This window comes from Somniosus microcephalus, chromosome 1 (assembly GCF_052327205.1).
Source record: "Somniosus microcephalus isolate GS21.2 chromosome 1, FLI_Smic_1.0, whole genome shotgun sequence".
In the NCBI taxonomy this organism is placed as follows: Eukaryota; Metazoa; Chordata; class Chondrichthyes; order Squaliformes; family Somniosidae; genus Somniosus; species Somniosus microcephalus.
The window spans coordinates 416,561,317-416,584,324 of record NC_140987.1 but is presented as its reverse complement, the minus strand read 5'-3'; the positions used below and the strand labels follow the sequence as shown (position 1 = coordinate 416,584,324).

Below are 23,008 nucleotides of genomic sequence, written 5' to 3'. Positions count from 1 at the left end.
AATCAATATCTCTAAGGATATGGTGTTAAGGAAGCTAAAGGGATTGAAGGTGGACAAATCCCCAGGGCCTGATAACATGCATCCTAGGGTACTGAAGGAGGTGGCCCTAGAGATAGCGGATGCACTAAGGATGATTTTTCAGAATTCATTAGACTCGGGAACAGTGCCGATGGATTGGAGGGTAGCTAACGTTACCCCACTATTCAAAAAGGGGGGTAGGGAAAAAGCAGGTAATTACAGACCTGTAAGCCTTACATCAGTTGTGGGCAAAATGCTGGAGTCCATCATTAAGGATGAAATAGCGGAGCACTTAGCAAATGGGGACAGGATAGGACAGAGTCAACATGGATTTACAAAGGGTAAATCGTGCTTGACTAATCTATTGGAATTTTTTGAGGGAGTAACTGGTAGAATAGATGGGGGAGAGCCAGTAGATGTGGTGTACCTGGACTTCCAAAAGGCCTTCGATAAGGTCCCACATAAAAGATTAGCATGGAAAATTGAGGCTCATGGGATAAAGGGGAAAGTTTTGGCGTGGATAGGGAACTGGCTGTCAGATAGAAAACAGAGAGTTGGAATAAACGGCTCATTTTCTGAATGGCAGGCAGTAACAAGTGGGGTACCACAGGGATCTGTCCTGGGCCCCCAGCTGTTCACAATTTACATTAATGACCTGGATCAGGGAGTCGGATGCAGCATTTCCAAATTTGCAGACGACACTAAACTAGGAGGGGGGGGTGGGCTCAGAGGAAGAGACCAGGAAGCTCCAGAGCGATTTGGACAGACTGGGCGATTGGGCGGATAAATGGCAGATGCACTATAATGTGGACAAGTGCGAAGTTATCCACCTTGGGTGCAGGAACGGGAGGGCAAATTATTATTTAAATGGCAATAGATTGGGAGAGGGGGAAGTACAGAGAGACCTGGGTGTTCTTGTACACCAGTCGCTGAAGGCGAGCATGCAGGTGCAACAGGCGGTCAAGAAGGCAAACGGTATGCTGGCCTTCATAGCAAAAGGGTTAGAATACAGGAACAGGGATACCTTGCTGCAGCTGTACAGGGCACTGGTGAGACCACACCTCGAGTACTGTGTACAGTTTTGGTCGCCTCATCTGAGGAAGGATGTTCTTGCCATGGAGGGGGTGCAGCGGCGATTCACCAGGCTGATACCAGGAATGGCGGGAATGACCTATGAGGAGAGACTATGTAGTTTAGGGATGTACACACTGGAGTTTAGAAGATTGAGAGGGGACCTCATAGAAGTGTATAAAATTCTGACAGGTCTAGACAGACTGGATGCAGAAGGAATGTTTCCCTTGGCGGGTGAGAACAGAACTAGAGGACATAATTTAAGGATAAGGGCTAAACCATTTAGGACAGAGATGAGGGGGAATTTCTTCACTCAGAGAGTGGTGAACCTGTGGAACTCATTGCCACAGAGGGCAGTGTACGCCAGCTCATTAAATATATTTAAGAGGGAATTAGATATATTTCTACGGGCAAAAGGGGTTAAGGGTTACGGAGAGAAGGCGGGGACGGGATACTGAATTAAAGGATCAGCCATGATCTCATCGAATGGCGGAGCAGGCACGAAGGGCCGAATGGCCTACTCCTGCTCCTATCTTCTATGTATCTATGTATCTATGTATCTATGTAAACTGTTTCCCGCATAGATTATACCTGTGAATTGTTTTACATGAAGTTGAATATATGTTATGTTTAATGGGGGACTAAGTATGTTGTAAGCTAAAAAGGGAGGATTGTAGTGTATGTATCCGTCTACCTTTAAGAAAACCATTGTATGTAACCGTTCACCTTTAAGAGAACTATTTTAGGTGTGGCACTACTTTGTTGGCGTCTGTATACTGTAATACCGACGGTGACCACACCGGTATATAAGTGCTGTGTCAGGATTTATTTGGCAGATTCGCCCTGACCTTCGAATAGTAAAGTCCTGTTTTAAGTTACTCTGGTAGTCTGTGTATTAATTAACTAAACAACCCACAGACTTTACAGTAGAGACACAGGTTAATAAGGCCATAAAAAAGGCAAACCAAGCACTAGGGTTTATTTATAGAGGGAAAGAATTGTAAAGTAGTGAAGTTATGCTAAACCAAGGTGGTGGTTACACCTACTTCTGGAAAGGCAAACCTGAAGGAGAACGCTGCCTCTGTGGGGTAGACTTCGCCATAAAAATGAGCTAGTTGAACATCTCGGAGACTCCCCTTGTGGAATAAACAAACGCCTCAGGACTCTGCGGCGCACCCTAGCCCGGAACCAGTGTGCTACGGTCATCAGTGTGTACGCCCCAACACTGGAAGCCACAGACGAGACCAATGAGGAATTCTACTCCAGCCTCGAACAATCCCTGTCCCGAGTCCCAACGGGCGACAAGCTGATCCTCCTTGGCGACTTCAATGCCAGAGTTGGAAAGGACACAGACCTCTGGGGAGGTGTGATCAGCAGAGAGGGGGTAGGGAAAGCCAACTCCAACGGTACCCTCCTCCTGACGAAATGCTTAGAACATGGCCTTGTCATAACAAACACTTTGTTCCATCAGAGAGACAAGTACAAGACTTCATGGCAACACCCTCACTCCAAGCACTAGTATCTGCTGGACTACGTCATCGTCCGAGCGAGGGACCGCAAGGACATTTGCATCACCCGCGCCATCACAGGAGCTGACGACTGCTGGACAGACCACCGCCTAATCCGCTCTGGCATCTGCATCAACGCAGCCCCAAAACAGCGGCAGCAACAGAAGCAATGCCGCAGGAAAATCAATGCAGGAGCACGCAAAGACCCTGCTAAGAAAGCCCTATTCAGCCTGCGCCTCACAACCAGCCTGACGACTCCCAGTGGTTCAGAGACACAGAATGTCCACAGCATCTGGTCTGCACTCAAGGCCTCTATAATCAGCACCTGTGAAGAGATGCTCGGTCACTCGACCAGGAAACACCAAGACTGGTTCGACGAGAACGACCAGGAGATCCAGGAGCTAATAAACCACAAGCGCAAGGCATTCCTGATCCGGAAACAGCAACAGAACTCGAGAGCAAGAAAGCAGCTCTACAGACGCCTGAAGGCCGAGGTCCAATAAAAAAACTCGCGACCTAAAGAACAGATGGTGGGTGGAGAAAGCGCAGGAGATCCAGCAGCTAGCCAACAGCCACAACGTGCGTGGATTCTTTAGTGCAGTCAAGACCGCCTACGGCCCAAGCACCCAAGGTCCTACCCCACTGCGGGCCAAGAATGGAGAGGTGCTCATCAAGGACAGAGAGGCAGTCAGTGCCCGCTGGAAGGAGCACTTCGAAGATCTCCTTAACCGAGACTCTGTCTTCGACGCGAGTGTCCTCAACTCCATCCCGCAGCTTGCTACCCACCACCACCTCAGCACAACCCCAGCCTGGCATGAGGTTGAAAAGGCCATCCGACAACTGAAGAACAGCAAGGCCTCAGGAGCAGATGGAATCCCCGCCGAGGCGCTAAAACATGGCGGAGAAGCACTATTGGCACGAATACATGAACTCATTTCTCTTATCTGGAAGGAGGAGAGCATGCCAGGGGACCTCAGAGATGCCGTAATCGTGAACATCTTCAAGAAAGGTGACAAGTCCGATTGCGGTAATTACAGAGGAGTCTCCCTGCTGTCTGCTACACGGAAAGTCATCGCAAGAATCCTCCTCAATCGCCTTCTCCCAGTGGCTGAAGAGCTCCTCCCAGAGTCGCAATGCGGACTCCGCCCACTAAGGGGCACAATAGACATGATCTTCACCACGCGTCAACTACAAGAGAAATGCAGGGAACAGCACCAACCACTGTACATGGCCGCCTTTGACCTCACAAAGGCCTTCGACACCGTCAACCATGAGGGTTCATGGAGTGTCCTCCTCAAATTTGGCTGCCCTCAATTGTCACCATCCTCTGCCTGCTTCATGACAACATGCAAGCCGTGATCCTGACCAACGGGTCCACCAAAGACCCAATTCACGTATGGACCGGGGTCAAGCAAGGCTATGTCATTGCACCAACGCTCTTCTCGATCTTCCTGGCTGCAATGCTCCATCTCACCCTCAGTAAGCTCCCCGCTGGAGTGGAGCTAATCTACAGAACAAACAGGAAATTGTTCAACCTCCGTTGCCTCCAGTCCAGATCTAAGGTCATCCCATCCTCTGTCATCGAATTACTGTATGCAGACGACGCTTGCGTCTGCGCACACTCTGAGGCCGAACTCCAAACCATCGTCAACACCTTCACCGAAGTGTACGAGAGCATGGGCCTTACACTAAACATCTGTAAGACAATGGTCCTCTACCAACCTGCCCCCTGCCACGCAGTACTGCTCCCTGATTATCAAAATCCATGATGAGGCCTGAGACAATGTGGACCACTTTCCATACCTCGGGAGCCTACTGTCAATAAGGGCAGATGTCGATGACGAAGTCCAACACCATCTTCAGTGTGCCAGCGCAGCTTTCGGTCGCCTGAGGAAGAGAGTGTTTGAAGACCAGGACCTCAAACCCAGCACCAAGCTCATGGTCTACAGAGCAGTAGTGATACCCGCCCTCCTGTATGCTTCAGAGACATGGACCATTTACAGTAGGCACCTCAAAGCACTGGAGAGGTACCACCAACGCTGCCTCCGCAAGATCCTGCAAATCCATTGGCAGGATAGGCACATCAATGTCAGTATTCTCGCTCAGGCCAACATCCCCAGCAACGAAGCTTTGACCACGCTCGATCAGCTCCGATGGATGGGCCACATCGTCCGCATGCCTGATACGAGACTCCCAAAAAAAAGCACTCTACTCAGAGCTCCGACACGGCAAGAGAGCCCCAGGTGGGCAGAGGAAACGCTTCAAGGACACCCTCAAAGCCTCCTGGAAAAAGTGCAACATCCCCACCGACACTTGGGAATCCCTGGCCCAAGACCACACAAAGTGAAGGAGAAGCATCCGGGAAGGCATCAAACACCTCGAGTCTCTTCGCTGGGAGCAAGCGGAAGCCAAGGGCAAACGACGGAAGGAGCGCACGCCAACCCAAGCACCCCACTCACCCGCCCCCTCAACCACCGTCTGCCCCACCTGTGACAGAGACTGTAGGTCCCGCTTTGGACTCATCAGTCACCTGAGAATTCATTTTTAGTGTGGAAGCAAGTCATCCTCGATTCCGAGGGACTGCCTAAGAAGAAGAACCTTGGTTAGACCACACTTGGAGCACTGTGTACAATTCTGATCACCATATTATAAAAAGGATATAGAGGCAGTGGAGAGTGTGCAAAAATTATTAACAAGGAGGATATCAGAAATGTGAGGTTATACTTATCAGGAAAGAATGATCAGGCTGTGTCTCTTTCCTCTTGAAAAAAGAAGTCTGAGGGGTGAACTAATAAAGGTCTGTAAAATTATGCAAGGCTTTGATAGAATCACACAGAATCACAGAAACCCCACAGTGCAGATAGAGGCCATTTCGGCCCATCGAGCCTGCACCGACACATATCCCACCCGATCCCCGTAACCCCTACACCAACACATATCCCACCCGATCCCCATAACCCCTACACCAACACATATCCCACCCTATCCCCGTAACCCCACGTATTTAATCCCCCTAACACTAAGGGTCAATTTATCATAGTCAATTTATCATAGCCAATTTATCATAGCCAATCATCCTAACCCGCACATCTTTGGATACAAAGGTCGCGATTTTCTCTAGGTAGGCGGGTTGGGGGCATGGCGGGGGGGGGAAGCTCCGAGGCAGGCAGGGAACCCGGGAGGCCGGGTTTCCCACAGGCCCTGCTGATTTTACCGGCAGGGACTAATTTGAATCTCAGGCCTCCGATTCCCGCCCGCAGCCAGCTTGAGAGGCTGGCTGGCTGTGGGCGGGTAGGCCTCAGCCGGTGTTGCATTTCCAGGATCGCTGGAGGGGGGTCAGCAATTTGGGGGTCCAGGATCGCTGGAGGGGGGTCAGCAATTGGGGGGGTCCAGGATCGCTGAAGGGGGCTCTGGGATCGGGGCGTCCGGGATCGCTGGAGGGGGCTCCGGGATCGGGGCGTCCGGGATCGCTGGAGGAGGCTCCGGGATCGGGGGGTCTGGGATCGCTGGAGGGGGCTCTGGGATCGGGGGGTCTGGGATCGTTGGAGGGGGCTCTGGGATCGTGGGGTCCGGGATCGCTGGAGGGGGCTCTGGGATTGGGGGATCTGGGATCGCTGGAGGGGGATCTGGGATCGGGGGGTCTGGGATTGCTGGAGGGGGCTCCAGGATCGGGGGGTCCGGGATCGTTAGAGGGGGCTCTGGGATCGTGGGGTCCGGGATCGCTGGAGGGGGCTCTGGGATTGGGGGGTCTGGGATCGCTGGAGGGGGCTCTGGGATCGGGGCGTCCGGTATTGCTGGAGGGGGCTCCGGGATCGTGGGGTCCGGGATCACTGGAGGGGGCTCTGGGATCGGGGGGTCCAGGATCGTTGGAGGGGGCTCTGGATCGGGGGGTCCGGGATCGCTGGAGGGGGCTCTGGGGGTCTGGGATTGCTGGAGGGGGTTCCAGGATCAGGGGGTCCGGGACCGCTGGAGGGGGCTCTGCGATTGGGGGGGGGGGCGGGGGACGGTTGGTCAGGGATAAGGGGGGGGCGGAGGATTCGGGCCAGCCACCCAACGACCATGGCCGGCTTCATCATCATCGGTGGGGGGGTGGCCTGAGGGTGGGATGGAGGGCTGGGGGGTGGCGGGAGACCTCATGTTGGTATTTGGAGGCCTTGTTGGGGAGGTCTCTGATTGGGGCGGGGTGGGTATGATCGGGACCCTGGATCCAGGAGGTAGGTATAAAGCCACTTACCTCCTGGATGTAGCCGTTCCCACCATGGTTTCACTGCTGGGTTTCACAACTTGGTTGAAACACATCCTCAGGCAGTTAAATTTAAAATGGAGGGGAAAATAGAGGCTTCCAGCCTCATTACAATATTTAAATTGAGGTAACTCCCCTGGGAGTGGGTTGGCTGCCCACCCCTCGTCCCGCCTCCGCGAAAGCCGGAAGTGGGTGGGTTGGAGGCGGGATCAGGTTGGGAATCCCACTTTTAACAATTTAACTGCCCCCATGCTCCAAACCCATCCGTTTTTTTAAAGAGGACATTTCCCGCCAGAGTGAGTGTTTCCACTTGTGGGGAAGAGCAAAATTAGAGGACATCAATATAAGATAGTCACCAAGTAATCAAATAGCGAATTCAGAAGAAACTTCCTTTCCCAGAGCGTGGTGAGAATGTGGAACTTGCTACCACAGGGAGTGGTTGAGGCGAATAATATAGATGCATTTAAGGGGAGGCTAGATAAGCATCTGAGGGAGAAGTGAATAGAGAGTTATGCTGATAGATTTAGATGGGGAAAGACGGGAGGAGTCTCAAGTGGAGCATAAACGCTGGCATGGGGTGGTTGGGCCGAATGGCCTGTTTCTGTGCTGTATATTTTATGCAGTTCTATCTAATTCTATGATTAATAGGGAATACATCAAAATGAATACTTGACTCAGTGGTAGCTTTCTTTTCTGTAACCTGAAGGATGTGTGTTCAAGCACCACTCTTGGTGATACTCGAAGCTGTCACTTCAGGGCTGCAACGTTGGATGTTTTGTCTTTCATATGGGATCTTAAATTGGGGCCTTGCCTGCCTGTTCAGTTAGACGTAAAGGATCCTATGGCACTTTTTCGAAGAAGAAAAGTGAGTTCTCTCTGTGTTCTAGTTGATATTTATCCATCAACCAAATCAAACTAACTGGTCATTCATCTCATTGCTGTTTGTGGGACTTTCCTGTTTGCAAATTGGCTTTCGAGTTTGCTTACATAACAGCAGTGATTAAACTTCAAAAGTAACTCACTGGTTGTAAAGTACTACCTTGAACAACCTGAGGACGCAAAAGGCACTATATAAATGCAGGTTCTTTCATCTTTCTAACAAAAACATAATAATTTTGAAATAAATGTATTTGATCTCAATTGTTTCCTTCAAAATTCTTAGACAAAGACTATGCTGACTTAATGAAATGAAACAAGCATCCTTTCATTTACAAGAGATGCACATTTTAGCGCCCCGAAAAAAGTTAGCACCCCCGCGGCCGATTTTCCCAGGTAGTGCCCTGAGAGGGAGGAGAGGCGCTACTGGAAGCGCCCTGCGTCCCTTTAGGGGCGCTGTGAGCCAAAACCGCGGTGCTATGTGCCGCGGTACTGCAGGCCTTCCTCCCATTAAAGGGGAGGGGCCTGGTGCAGCCGTCACGGTGCCACAGCTGGGCCACCAGGGATCGGGAGTGCCGGTAAAGGAGCCCGGCATCAAGAGGAGTGCCAGGCTCACGGAGAGCAGCCGGCACCCCGTGGGGGGGCTTCACGGGGGCCGAGGACAACAACGGGGGCAGGTGGCCAGCAACAAAAATGGCTGCCCGCCACCTCCCCTTTAACTAGTGCTGCCCCGGTCGCAGGTAGGCCCCCCCCGACCCCAGCGGACATAGCGTCCGGCGGTAAGTCGGGGGGCGACACCCAATATTACAGCCGGGGCACGAGCAGGGTGCTGCGCACAGCGATGACATCATCGCATGCCGCTAACCTCCCACTGAATTTCGCGGGAGGCGTTAGCAGCACTGCGCCCAGGCGTTAGTTGATTTGCGCCCTGTTAGCACCCTCTTAGGGCGCTAACGGGAGGCGTAAATCAACCGAATTTAGCCCCCATAGAATAATGCTTCCACTACTCGGCCCAAGAAAGGGGCTTCAGCACTAACCTTAGAAAAGCACCGACTACTACAACAATGTGACATTTTTCCATTTCCCACACCAGTCATCCCATGAGACATTGAGTGAGCTTACCAATTAGCGTGCCAAATGGAGCAGATTTGTTCTATGGGCCTACGCCCAAAGGAACTAGATTGATTCCACTCAAACTCATTTTGCCTAGGATCCTTACAACCAGTAAACTGTAGAGACTTTCATTGTGGGCTAGGTTTGAACCCAGATCTTACAGGTGGAAGCCCAGCATCAGACACACTGGGATCAATTTTCCCGAAGCTGTCGGGAAGAAGGTGGGACTACAACTTTCGGGTTTTAGACCCGCCTACATCGACGTCCAGCCAATCCGCGCGATTTTCCCTTGATTGACCTTGTTGAGCCCGCCCAGTGGGCTCAGCAGGCCAATTAAGGGCCACCCAGCAACAGGTGACGACACAGACTGCAATTTCATCTGTCAAGAGTTCTTGACAGATGAAATATCAGTGTTTCACAGCTGTTTGAAGCTGTGAAACACTGACAGTCTGAGTGCTAACATGAGTCCTTCTGCACAGACTCAGTTAGAACTCTCAGCAGCACTCAAAGCTGAAGGCTGTCACTTTTCACAGATCGCAGCCATTCAGCTTTAAATGCCGGCTGAGTGATGCGCTCCCGACGCCTATAGGAAGAAAGGCTGTTAAGGTAAGTACAGGTAAATAAAGTTCTTTACACACTTTAGACACACCAAACACACTTACCTTTGCACTCATGCACCCATCACTCACCTGAACACCGACATCGCTACCCCTCCAACTCCTTCAACCCGACGGCCCGCCTGCTCTAACCTGGCGTGGTTTGGAGCCATCGGGAATCCCACACGACACCCCTCAAAATAGGGATTAGGCTCAAAACTGCCTGTTAACTACCTGTTAACAGGCAGTTAATTGGCACTAATCCCTTCCCGCCTGGGGTCGGCGGGTCCCAGTGTGGGGCGGGTACCCGCCGCCTCTGAAACTTGCGTGGAGCGGGGTTTTGGGCGGGATGGTGTCGGGACCCCCGAATTCAGGATTTTCCCCCCCCCACACGCCTGAAGCCCCGCCCGATGGCTCCAGGAAAATCGACCCCACTGTCTCACCCAGTCTACTTAGAAGGTGTTGATTAAGGTTGTGAATTTGCATTAAACGTTTTGCTCTTTTCCAAAGCATTGCTGTTCTCTGCAGGATTATATCAGGAACCATGTACATGTGTCTTTGGGGATGGTTGACTGAAGTGACATCTCAGTATTCTCGAGAGTATCATAAATTATGAATAAAGCCCACTTCAAGCACTGGTTAAATTTATTTTGACCTTACAAGAATCAGTCTGAGAATTGCCAGTGATATCTGCTGAAAGCATTTTTTTTTTAAAGAAAGGCTTTGATGTTACCTTATTCATAAACAAAGTATTTTTTTTTTACTCCATTCAACCTGCTGTGCACAATATGCAAAACTAAAAATAGTTCCCTTTCTTGAAGGCCATGTATCAAAGCTTTTGATTTAAATATTCCTCAGAAGACATCAATTAAACTTACAGACAAAGCGTCTTTATCTGTGTAACAGGCATTTAAACAGGGCAGAGTTACATATTTAATTCAATAAGCTAGGGCTCCTGCTGGACTGAAAGCTTGACTTTTTTTAAATAATGAATGCATTTGTTTGAACCACCCATAGGATGCAGGTAACTAAGACCCGCTTTTGCTAATACATAAATTATAACAAAATGTCATACGTTGGGATATCAATGAACAAATGAAAATACTTAAGAAATATATACAAAGCTAGCACAAAATATGATAGATCAATACAGGCCCACATTTAATTGACAGTGCTTTCACATTTAAAGAGCTACAGGATGAGATCTCGATCACTGAGGGATGCTGGGACAAAGTGGAAAAGGACATTCACTCATCTCAAGGAGGGTGGGTTGTGACAAGGCAAAGGAGAACTCTTAGACTTCTATATAGGTTTGCTGGTAGCAGTGTCTGTCTTTATGGAAGCTATAATGAAATATGCTCACATGAATATATTTCCTTTATTCAATGAGATCTTGTTTGCGTCATTTATGCAGCTTCAAATACTGGAATTTCTTTCCTAGTTCCTAGAACTACCTCAGTCAAAGCTTCCCAAAGGGAGAAACTCAACTTGTGCCAAAAATGTGCAGTAAGTCGACGGAACGGTTGCTCTGCACACTGGTCCATGCCAGCCTAAGACCTGAGCCAAACTTGGCATCGGGCCTCATTTGAATGGTTTTCCCAACAGGTGTTGCTAGAACAAGAGTCGGCACCAGAAGTGGCCCAAACAGATAGATTTTATAACTTTTTTTTTACTTTGCTTGCGGGGCCAGGAAAAACAGGAGTGCTCCTGCGGCTCCACGAGGAAAGTTTAGAGCTCCTCTGTCCCACAGCTCCGTTCCTTCCTAATTGCAAGACCCTCCCAAAATCCCCATCACGCGACTTACTGGCAAGCTGGGGACCGTTTCTTTGGTCCCCAGCGATGGCCTCCTGTCACCCGACATTGCGCTTCCACCCACTCGCCAGCTGCCATTCCCTGCTGGATTTGGGCTGGAAACTGCCTGGGGCATGCAGGTAAGGCCTGGGAGTTAAAATTGCCCAGGCCTCACACTGTGGAGGTCCAGATTGTTTGCTGCCCATCTCAGCTCCCACCTGCCCGATTCCAATCCCAAGCTCAAGTTGGGGCTATAGTTTCCAATCCCTGCCCTCATTCTGGTGAATCTGCACTGTGCACACAGCACTCTGTGGCTTTAAAGTAATTAATGTGGTGCCCAAAACTAACTGTGACCTAATCAAGGTTTAGTTCAAATTTACCATTACTTTTTTACTCTTAAACTCTATGCCCCATTCATAAAACTGAAAATGCCGTTGCCTTATTTTAAATGTCTTTATCTGCCTGCACTCTCACTTTTAAGGAATTATGTATTTGAACTCCGAGGTCTCTCTGTTGATCCTCACCTTTCAGTCTGTTTCCAGTGAGTGCATACTTCCATTCCTTATTTTTCCTCCTGAAATGTATGTTCTAAGTCTTTCAGAACCAATTTCTTATCTATATATCCTCCTCTAGCACGCTCATATGCTCACTTCCATCATAATTTTAATAAAAGTGATACAAAATATTTATTTATTATCTGCAGCAAACCTTCTTCCTCCAGAATTAGACTGCCCCCTTCAACCCTGAGTAATCCTACTCTCTCGTACTATTCTTTTATTTTTACATGCTTATGAAACCTCCTCACTATTTCCTTTTATATTATATGCTAGCCACTTTTCATCCTCCTTTTAGCCCTTCTACTCTCTGAGACTCAGCGTGGCTTTTTCATCCAAACCTATTTTGTGAACGTGAAAAATAAATCCATGCAGGGGCAACTAATCCTTTTTGAGATGCTGTTTGGAGATTATATACAGTATTCAGTGATTGTTTTGAAGGCTGAAGTTTCCTACTCCAACCATTTTGGAAAGCCAGCTTAAGGAGTTCGAATCATAGAATGATAGAAATTTATGGCACAGAAGGAGGCCATTCGGCTCATCGTGTCTGTGCCGGTCAAAAAAGAGCTATCCAGCCTAATCCCACTTTCCAGCTCTTGGTCCATTGCCCTGTAGGTTACAGCACTTAAAGTGCCTATCCAAGTACTTTTTTAATGTGATGAGGGTTTCTGCCTCTACCACCCTTTCAGGCAGTGAGTTCCAGACTCCCACCACCCTCTGGGTGAAAAAGGTTCTCCTCAACTCCCCTCTAATCCTTCTACCAATTACTCTAAATATATGCCCCCTGGTTATTGACCTCGCTGCTAAGGGAAATAGATCCTTCCTATCCACTCTGTCTAGGCCCCTCATAATTTTATACACTTCAATTAAGTCTCCCCTCAGCCTCCTCTGTTCCAAAGAAAACAACCCAGCCTATCCAATCTTTCTTCATAACAAAAATTTTCCAGTCCTGGCAACATCCTCGTAAATCTCCTCTGTACCGTCTCTAGTACAATCACATCTTTCCTGTAATGTGATGATCATCATAAGAATATAAGAACACAAGAATTGGAACAGGAGGAAGTCATATGGCCCTTCGAGCCTGCTCCGCCACTCAATAAGATCATGGCTGATCTTTGACCTCACTTCATTTTCCTGCCCGATCCTTTGATTCCCCTGGAGTCCAAAAATCTATCTATCTCAGCCTTGAAGATACTCAATGACTCTCGGGTTGAGAATTCCAAAGATGCACAATCCTCTGAGTGAAGAAATTCCTCCTCATCTCAGTCTTAAATGGCTGATTCCTTATCTTGAGACTATGCCCCCTAGTTCTAGACTCTCCAGCCAGGGGAAACAACCTCTCAGCATCTACCCTGTCAATCTCCCTCAGAATCATATAGGTTTCAATGAAATCACCTCTCATTCTTCTAAAGAGTATAGGCCCAATCTACTCAATCTCTCCTCATAGGACAACCCTCTCATCCCAGATAACAACCTAATGAACCTTCATTGCACTGCCTTTATGGCATGTAGAATCATAGAATCATAGAATGGTGACAGCGCAGAAGGACGCCATTCGGCCCGTTGAGCCCGTGCCGGCTCTCTGAAAGAGCAATTCAGCTAGTCCCACTCCCCCTCCCTTTCCCCGTAGCCCTGCAAATCTTTTCCCCTCAGGTACTTATCCAGTTTGCTTTTGAAAGCCATGATTGAGGCTGCCTCCACCACCCTTTCAGGCAGTGCATTCCAGATCCTAACCACTCGCTGCGTAAAAAAGTTTTCCCTCATGTCGCCTTTGGTTCTTTTGCCAATCACTTTGGGGGCGATTTTCCCAGCCCAGGGTATGGAGACGGGACTGCCGGGAAAATGGCAGAATCGGGGCGGGTACCCATCCTGCCCCAACCCGCCTCCGTGCCATCTTCCCAGGAGGCGGGTACCCGACCCATGCCGGGTCCCATCTCCTCGAGGCGGGAAGGGGATTAGTAGATTAGTAGCAATTAACTGCCTGTTAACAGGTAGTTAACAGGCAGTTTTTTGGCTAATCCCTATTTTGAGCCCTAAAGTGTGGGCTTCCCAACGGCTCCGAACCTCGCCAGGGTCAGTGAGGTAAGCCATGGGTCTGCGGGGGTGGGAGGAGCCGAAATGTCCGGTGTGCAGGTGAGTGATGAGTGCAAGTGTGGAGAGGTAAGTATAAACGGCTGAAAATTCAGTAGCCTTAGCGCCTCATTTGAGGTGCTAGAGGGCCTTGCGCCGGAGTTATGGCCAGTAGTGAAATTCCCTGGGGCCCTAAATCGGCGTTGCTCCGGTAGCGCTGCGCCGGCACCGATGACGTCATCGGTGTGCGCAGCGTCCCGGTTGCCGTGGTAACCCGCCCGAACTCCGAAATTGAGTTGCGGCCGCCTCGCCCGTGGCAGCCGCAACCAGCGTTTTGTCAGAGGTGCCTTACTGCAGTTAGCGCCGGCGCATTAAAGGCCTCGCGGCGGCCGGCCGCTTTCCCGCCGGCCGTCTGCCCACAGCTCCCTCCCCGGACTTCTCTCCCCCCCCCCCCCCCGGAACAGATGCAAGCCCGGCACTTGTCCGAGGTGCCGGGCTCATTTTTAAGCAGATTTGCGCGGGCCGCGGCCGGGTGCAGGCAGCTCCTCCTTAACGGAAGGAGGAGGCCTGCACTTCCCCAGCCTGCCGCACCGCATCGGGTGCCGCAGCGCCGGAATTGCGGCGCGAAACGGCAGTTAGCGCCCTTTTCCAGGCGCTAAGACCCTTCAGTAGCGCCGGCAGCCGTTTGGGCGCGGCGCCACTGAATTTTTGGCGCGCGCAGGGGACTTAGTGCCGGCACTAATTTCCGGCGCTAAAGCCCTGGCTAAGCCAAAACCCAATTTCTAGGCCAAAGTGTTTTAATAAGATTACTTACCTTTGCTTCTTCCTCCAGGCTTCATCCCTTTAGGCTGCGGAACTGCCTTATCTCTATGGCAGAGATGACAGAATGGCGGCTGCATTCTCCGATGCAATAGCCATCTGATTTCTGCTCAGGAAAGAGGTTTGGTGAGTTTTGAGTACAAGGACTCACCAAAGAACAGAGATTTTCAGTGTTTGACAGCTTCTCAAAGCTGTCAAACGATGACAATTCATCTGTCAAAAAATTTTGACAGCTGAAATGTCATATGCTGACGTTCTCTGTCACTGGCTTTCCCTTAATTGGCCTGCTAAACCCGCTGGGCGGGCTTAACAAGGTCAATCAAGGGAAAAGAGTGTGGGTTGGCTGGACGTCGATGGAGGCGGGGCTAAAACCCAATAGGCAGCAGTCCCGCCTCCATCGCGTCCCCATTGATAAAATCACCCCTGTGGAATCTGTGTTCTCTAGTTCTCGGCCCTTCCGCCAATGGAACAGTTTTTCTCTAGCTACTCCGTCTAGATTTTGAATAACTCTATCAAATCTCTTCTCAACCTTGTCCGCTCTAAGGAGAACAACCCCAGCTTCTCTAGTCTATCCACGTAACTGAAGTCCCTCATCCCTGGAATCATTCTCGTAAATCTTTTCTGCACCCTCTCTAAGGCCTTCACATCCTTCCTAAAGTGTGGTGCCCAGAATTGGACACAATACTCCAGTTGAGGCTGAACCAGTGTTTTACAGGAAACTTTGAGTTATCCGGAGGCGAACCATCCGGCAAGCTGGAGCCACCGGCAAAAATTAGGAGCCGTTTTTTATTCTTTTCGTTTGTTTTCTTTGCTTTTTTTTCCCAGTCAAGCACTGCAAGGTCTGTAGCTATAGCAACAGCTTTAGCTACAGACGCTTGCAGCTGCACCCGACTGTTTAGAAGCTGTTGCTAAGCAACAGTGTTTGTTGTCAGATACGGAGATAAGAATCTCCGTATCTTTCAACATTAACTCTGGAGTGTCCGGCAGTTTTGAGGGAACGGCTGCAGCTCGGTCCCGTCGGTGCCAGATAGCACAAAGTTTCCTATATAAAGGTTCATCATAACTTCCTGGCTATTGTACTCTATGGGCTGGATTTTACTCACCGAGACGTGCTGGAGACAGAATGGCTGCCATCCGGGTTCTAGTCCCACCCCCAGCGACGTCCGACGCACAGACGCTACTATCCCCTGATTGGCCTTGTTAAGCCCGCCCTGCGGGCTTGCTGGCCGATTAAGGGAAAGCCGGTGTCAGATGACGTCAGTTGATGATGCTTCATCTGTTGGTTTTCTTAAAGGCACATGGACCATAAATGTTTGACAGATGATTTGACAGTCTTTGACAGCATTGAGGTGCTGTCAAACACTGACAATCACTGTACACAGGTGAGCCCTTGCACCCAGGCTCTCCAGTGACTCTCTCCTTAGGATGAAACAGATGGCTGCTGCAGGTGAGGGTATAGAAGTGATCTGTCACTTCTCCCATTGAGGTGAGGCCACACAAACACCTCAAAGCTTGTCACCTACAGGAAAATCTAAACACATTAAAAATTACTTTCACAACATTTCCTTACCTCTGATACTTATCAGTGTCCCATTGCATCCTTCACATAACACTTCTGCAGCTGTCATCTGTAGACAACATTACAGTAGACCCACAGCACGCCTCACTTACCCTGGCGGGGTTCCCTGACGTCAGGAAGCCCGCAGCAGAAGTCTAAAATTTGGAAAAAGCCTGTTAACAGGCAGTTAAGTGGCTATAATCCGCTTCCCACTCCTAGGAGTTGGGTCCCTGTGCAAATCGGGGACCCGACTCCCAGGAAGATTGGTTGGAGGCGGGTTGGAAGCGAGTTCGAGACCCGCTCCCATTCTTTTTGACTTTCCCAGCAGTCCCGCCTCCAAACCCACCTCCTCAGGGCTGGTAAAATCCAGCCCATAGCCTCTATTTATGAAGCCCAGTATCCCGTATGCTTTTCTAACCACTTTCTCAACCTGCCCTGCCGCCTTCAACGACTTGTGCACATATACCCCCAGGTCTCTCTGTTCATGCACCCGCTTTAGGATTGTACCCTTTATTTTATATTGCCTCAATGTATGTCCTTTCTCAGATAAGGAGACCAAATCTGCACACCGGTTTGGTCTCACCAAAGCCCTGTACAATTGTAGTAAGACTTCCTTACTCTTGTACTCCAACCCCCTTGCAATAAAGGCCAACATGCCATTTGCCTTCCCAATTGCTTGCTGTACCTGCACGCTAACTTTCTGTGTTTCCTGTACAAGGATACCTCAATCTCTCTGAACACCAACATTTAATAAATATTCTGTTTTTTGTATTCTTCCTACCAAAATGAATAACCTCACATTTCCCCACATTATACCCCATCTGCCACCTTATTGCAAACTTACTTAACCTGTCTATATCCCTTTGCAGGCTCTTTGTGTCCTCTTCCACAGCTTACTTTCCCACCTAGCTTTGTATCATCAGCAAATTTAGATATATTGCACTCAGTCTCTTCACTTAAATCATTAATATAGATTGTAAATAGCTGAGGCCCAAGCAATGATCCTTGCACCACTCCACTAGTTACAGCCTTCCAATTGGAAAATGACCCGTTTATCCCTACTCTCTGTTTTCTGTTCATTAACCAATCGTCCATCCATGCTAATATATTACACCCAACCCCATGAGCAACCTTTTATGTAGCACCTTATCAAATGTCTTTTGGAAATCCAAATATACTACATCCACTGGTTCCCCTTTATCTATCCTGCTAGTTACATCCTCAAAAAACTCTTAATAAATTTGTTAAGCACGATTTCCCTTTCATAAAATGTTGACTCTGCCTAACCATATCATGATTTTCTAAATGCTCTGTTGCCACTTCCTTAGTAATGGATTCCAGCATTTTCCCGATAACTGATGTCAGGCTAACTAACCTGTAGTTCTCTGTTTTCTCTCCTTCCTTCCTTGAATAGCAGGGTTACATTTGCTACCTTCCAATCAGCTGGAACCGTTCTAGAATCTAGGGAATTTTGGAAGATCACAACCAATGCATCCACTATCTCTGCAGCCATCTCTTTTTGAACCCTAGGATGCAGACCATCAGGTCCAAGGGATTTGTCGGCTTTTAGTCCCATTAGTTTCTAAAGTTCTTTTTCTCTACTGATATTAATTACTTCAAGTTTCTCACTCTTATTAGCGCCTTGGTTCCCTACTATTTTTGGTATGCTTTTTGTGTTTTCCACTGTGAAGACAGATATAAAATATTATAATTTCTCCTCTCTCAGCCTCTAAGGGACCAATGCTTACTTTTGCTACTCTCTTCCTTTTTCCACATTGTTAGAAGCTCTTACAATCTGGTTTTATATTTCTTGCTAGTTTACTCTCATTCTATTTTCTCCCTTTTTATCAATTTTTTGGTCATCCTTTGCTAGTTTCTAAAGCTCTCCAAATCCTCAAGCTTACTACTACTCTTCGCAACATTATAAGCTGCTTCTTTTAATCTAATACTATCCCTAACTTTAGTTAGCGATGGATGGATCACTTTTCCCATGGAGTTCTTATTTCTGAATGGAATATATATTCATTGAGAATTTTGGAATATTTCTTCAAATGTGTGCCATAAACTGTACACAGTACTCCAGCTGTGTCCTAATGAGTGTTTTATTTGGTTCAAGCATAAGCTCCATGCTCTTACATTCTATACCTCAGCTAATAAAGGAAAGTATCCCATGTGCCTTCTTAACCACCTTATTTACCTGCCTTGCTACCTTCAGGGATCTGTGGACATGCACTCCAAGGTCCCTCTATTCCTCTACACTTCTCAGTATCCTACCATTTATTGTGTATTCCCTTGCCTTATTAACCCTCCCCAAATGTATTAGCTCACACTTCTCCAGATTGAATTTCTTTACCACTTTTCTGCCCACCTGACCAGTCTATTGATATCTTCCTGCAGTCTACAGCTTTCTTCCTCACTATCAACCACACGGCCAATTTTTATATCATCTGCAAACTTCTTAATCATGCCCCCTACATTGAAGTCTAAATCATTGATATATACCACAAAAAGAAAGGGACCTAGTACTGAGCCCTGCCAAACTCCACTGGAAACAGCCTTCCAGTCACAAAAACACCCAGCGACCATTAACCTTTGCTTCCTACCACTGAGCCAATTTTGGATCCAACTTGCCACTTTCCCTTGGATCCCATGGGCTTTTGCTTTTCTGACCAGTCTGCCATGTGGGACCTTGTCAAAGGCCTTGCTAAAATCCATGTAGACTACAAATCTGACATACTCTAACTGCTGAACTTCAGCTGACTTGCAAACCCTGTGTAACACATTAATTTAACGGGCCTGTTAGATATGATTTTTATTTTTTACTCTGACTGAAGATAGACAATAGACTTGTAGTTATGCACTATTCCTTACCTGTAGTGAACTGCGTGATGTCCTGAACAGTGCTGACTGGGTTGTTATTTTTAAATGAGTACAGATTAAATGGAAACAGATTGTTGTTTAAGTCTTTCCAGAGATTATAGTTTGGTGTTGTCCATCGGCCAGACACAACATCGTAATCACGGCGGCCTAAATGTAAAAGCTTGGTCAGGGGATCATAAAGCCCTCCATGGAAACCAATGATAACTTGAAAATCAGAGTTGGAATCTTGGTAAATATCTCCATAGGGTGTGTACTGTATCTGTTTAATTAATTGTCCAGAATTACTGAACACAGCTAAGGGAGTCCCTGTATTATCACAGGTTATGTAAAACTCTTCACCGTTGCTGATCTCCATAGCTATAAGATGACCCTGAAGATCATAGTAGAGCGACGTGATTTCAGAGTTTGTATGGTTATACATATGAGTGACTCTGGTTGGGTTAATGAGATCTGCATAAAAAAACTGCAGCTGTTGTCCAGTGTTTGTTTTACTGGCCACACGCCTTCCTAATCCATCATAGCGGTACAGCATACTCCAACCTGCAATATTACTGTATGCTCTGCTGAGCAGACCATTGGAGTTGTAGTCAAATACGATATCGCCCCTTTGCTGGAGGAAGCCATCCTCGTCCATTTTGTACTGCACTTCTCCAAATCTGGTAATCCTATCTCGCAGGTCATACCTCAGTGGAGTTAGATGAGCACTATTCTCATAGCTCATCAAGTTAATATTTCCATTTAAGTCATAACTGTAGCGCCAATGGGGTTTGTTGTTAACTGAAACAGTTTGGAGCTGCCCGTCAGCATCATATTCGTAGGAATGCTTAGTAAGATTGGTATCAGCTCCCACTCTTACCTCACACACTATCATACGTCCCATGTTGTCGTACTGAACTGTCATCCAATACGTAATGGATCTCAGGATCTCAAACTGGACCTCGATCACTTGGCCATTGGCGTTAAATCTCTTGGTGTGTGTCATAACAGTGGTGGTTATAATCTGGTTTAGATCATAATAGATCACACTGAACTTTCCAAATTGTTCTGTCCGCCCTGAGACATCATCGTGACGATAAAGATCAATGGGCAGAGGAGTTTCATTGATCATAGCCTGCATGCTAGTGATTCGGAGGTTATTATAACTGTAGTCAAAGCGAGCATTAACAAGGTCTTCATTGCTGAACCTGAAGATCTGTCGAGCAACAAGAGGGCCTGTTTGTCGAAATCGGACTGTGCAGGTGAATCCTTCATGTATCAGCTGGATAGTTTTAATCACACCAGCTGCTTCATCATAAGTGAAGTTGACTTGAGTGGTATCGTATAGAATCTCAGAAAACTTGGACAGTTTAGTGTACTTGTAGACCACCATTCGTCCAGTCCCCAGGCACAAGGTTTGAAGCAAACGCCCATTCTCGGTGTAATCCTGTATGATGGAGGCACTACTGTCAGGTGGCGTGTAGATGTTCCTATAATATCCTACAGAGCAAATGGTCTGCATGGTATGTCGAACCATACTGGGCATGGTGACTGAGTAAAGTCGATCAGTCTGATCGTAGTCAAAAATGTACCTTCGCTGGCTGTGCAAAAGAAGTGTCACAGACTGTTGAAAAATAAAACTAAGAGTTAGTTAATGGCAATTTGAGATACCCACACAAAATATCTCGAAAACATTTTGAAAAGATAAAACAGAGTAATTTAAGATACATTTGCACTACAATTTTAGTACTGGTGTGAAGCGGAAAGAAGCAACGTGAGGCTCCCTGGAGAGTGTGGTCTCACACCACATGGCCTTGACACCGCATGGATTGCAAATTCAGTGTAAATCAGGTGCAAAAAGCACTCGGGGGTTCCTTGGACTTCCTGAACACATTTTACACCTACTGGCAATGCCTTTAACTGTTTCCACAGTGCAGACGGTGCTGCCCGCACTGTTTAAATTTAAAATTAACTGCATGCAAACACACATGAACAGAGCACTATCCTGGCACCAGAATTCAAGTTTCACCCAGGCATGTAAACAGGGTTAAAAACAGAAATAAAAACAGAAAATGCTGGAAATACTCAGCAGGTCAGGAAGCATCTGTGGAGAGAGAAACAGAGTTAACGTTTCAGGTCGATGACCTTTCGTCAGAAAATACTGTAATACTTTCATCAGAACTGGAAGATATTAAGCAAGTGCAGAGCCAGGGAAATTTCTGTGATCGGGTGGAGGGTAGGAGTGATTAAATGACAAAAGTGATGATGATGTAAAGCAAAAGGAGGTGATAATGAGACAAGTAGAGAAACAAAAGATGGGCTCAGAGGAGGTGTAAATAGTTGCAGCAGAGTAAGTAAAGGCTCCCACGATACAGGAACGTGATGGGAGAAAGGCGGTAGACCCCAGGGGTGCAGACCTACCGGATCCTCACCCCAAGTACCAGCCTGACCTCATCCACTTCCAGTGCCTCTGGCGCAGTCATCCTCCATTGCCAACACCTGCTATCCAAGAATTTTTTTCTTGTCATGTCTTATTTAACCATCTCCTGCTTTTCACTTAAGCACTTTACAAGTAATTCCCTTTCTTTTCTCATATGTATGTGTGTGTTTGATCCTCCTTCTTCTTCCCTTTGTTCTGTTCCTTTTCAAATGCTGTTCATCTGTAATACAGGAACATGAGGAGGCCATTCAGCCCCTTGAGCCATTTGCTATTCTATTAGATCATGGCTGCTCTGTATCTTAACTCCATCCATCCGCCTTGGCTCTATATCCCTTAATACCCTTGGCTAGCAAAAATCTATCACTCTCAGATTTAAAATTATTGATTGAGCTGGCCTCTATTGCTTTTTGTGGGAGAGAGTTCCACACTTCTAACACCCTTTGTGTGAGGAAGTGTTTCCTAACTTCTTTCCTGAATGGCCTGGGCCTGATTTTAAGGTTATATACTCTTGTCCTAGACTCCCCCACCAGCGGAAAAAGTTTTTCTTTATCTACCCTATTAATTCCTTTCAAAATCCTAATAACCTCAATCAAATTATCCCTTAACCTTCTATATTCCAGGGAATACAAGCCTAGTTTATGTAATCTCTCATCATCTACCACTTGGGCCCTGTTAACATTCTGGTGAATCTACGCTGCACTCCTTCCAAGGCCAATATATCCTTTCTAAGGAAACTTCCTCCACTTTATAGTCTAGCTCCATAATTATAAGGGCTAACATTCCATTAGTCCATTTGATAATCTTTTGTAGCTGACTATTACATTTTAGTGATCTGTGTACATGGACCCCTAAATCTCTTTGGACCTCCACTGTTCCTAAATTTTCACCATATTAAAAATACTCGGCTCAATCCTTTTTTGGTCCAAAATGGACGACCTCACAATTACCTGCATTGATATCCATTTGCCACAGTTTTGTTCGCTCACTTAATCTATCACAGTAATGCCAACTCTTGTGAATTAATCGCAAGACACGCGATTTTTAATGAAAATTTACCCCAACTCACGATCTCGTGATTCAACTCTGAAAAGTCATGATTTTTTTCCTACTTTATTAATCTCCGCCGCCTCAGCTCCAGCATAAAAAACAAATAACCTCCAGCCTGCCGCCTCCCGCTCTGCCCCGCCCCCTACACTACTTCTGCCCTCTCATTGATGGAACAGATTCCCCCTGGTACGGCCCTCATCTTCACTCTCTTAAATCCAAGGGACGCAGACTTGAACGGAGATGGTGAACAATTGGTTTATCCATTCACCGCAGATCAGGCTGGACCACATAAAGCATTATCGGGTCCTGCTCTCGTCTGCCAAAATTGCTCACTATTCCAGAATCATTCTGGAATACAAAGATAAACCCCAGCTTCTAGTCTCCACTGCTAACCGTCTTTTTAAACCCCTCTCCCCTGTTTCCTGCACCTTCACCTCCAACAAGTGTG

General features: G+C 47.6%; 1 protein-coding gene across 5 annotated transcripts in view; it reads right to left on the bottom strand.

Moving 5' to 3' along the window:
• tenm1 (teneurin transmembrane protein 1) overlaps positions 1-23,008 on the bottom strand; it is a 1,268,320-nt gene that overhangs the window by 39,964 nt on the left and 1,205,348 nt on the right. For all 5 annotated transcript variants that reach the window (XM_085999260.1, XM_085999278.1, XM_085999249.1 and 2 more), the window contains one exon: positions 19,089-20,697. In XM_085999260.1, the coding sequence (XP_085855386.1) occupies positions 19,089-20,697 (1,609 nt within the window). The remainder of the gene's footprint in view (positions 1-19,088; positions 20,698-23,008) is intronic.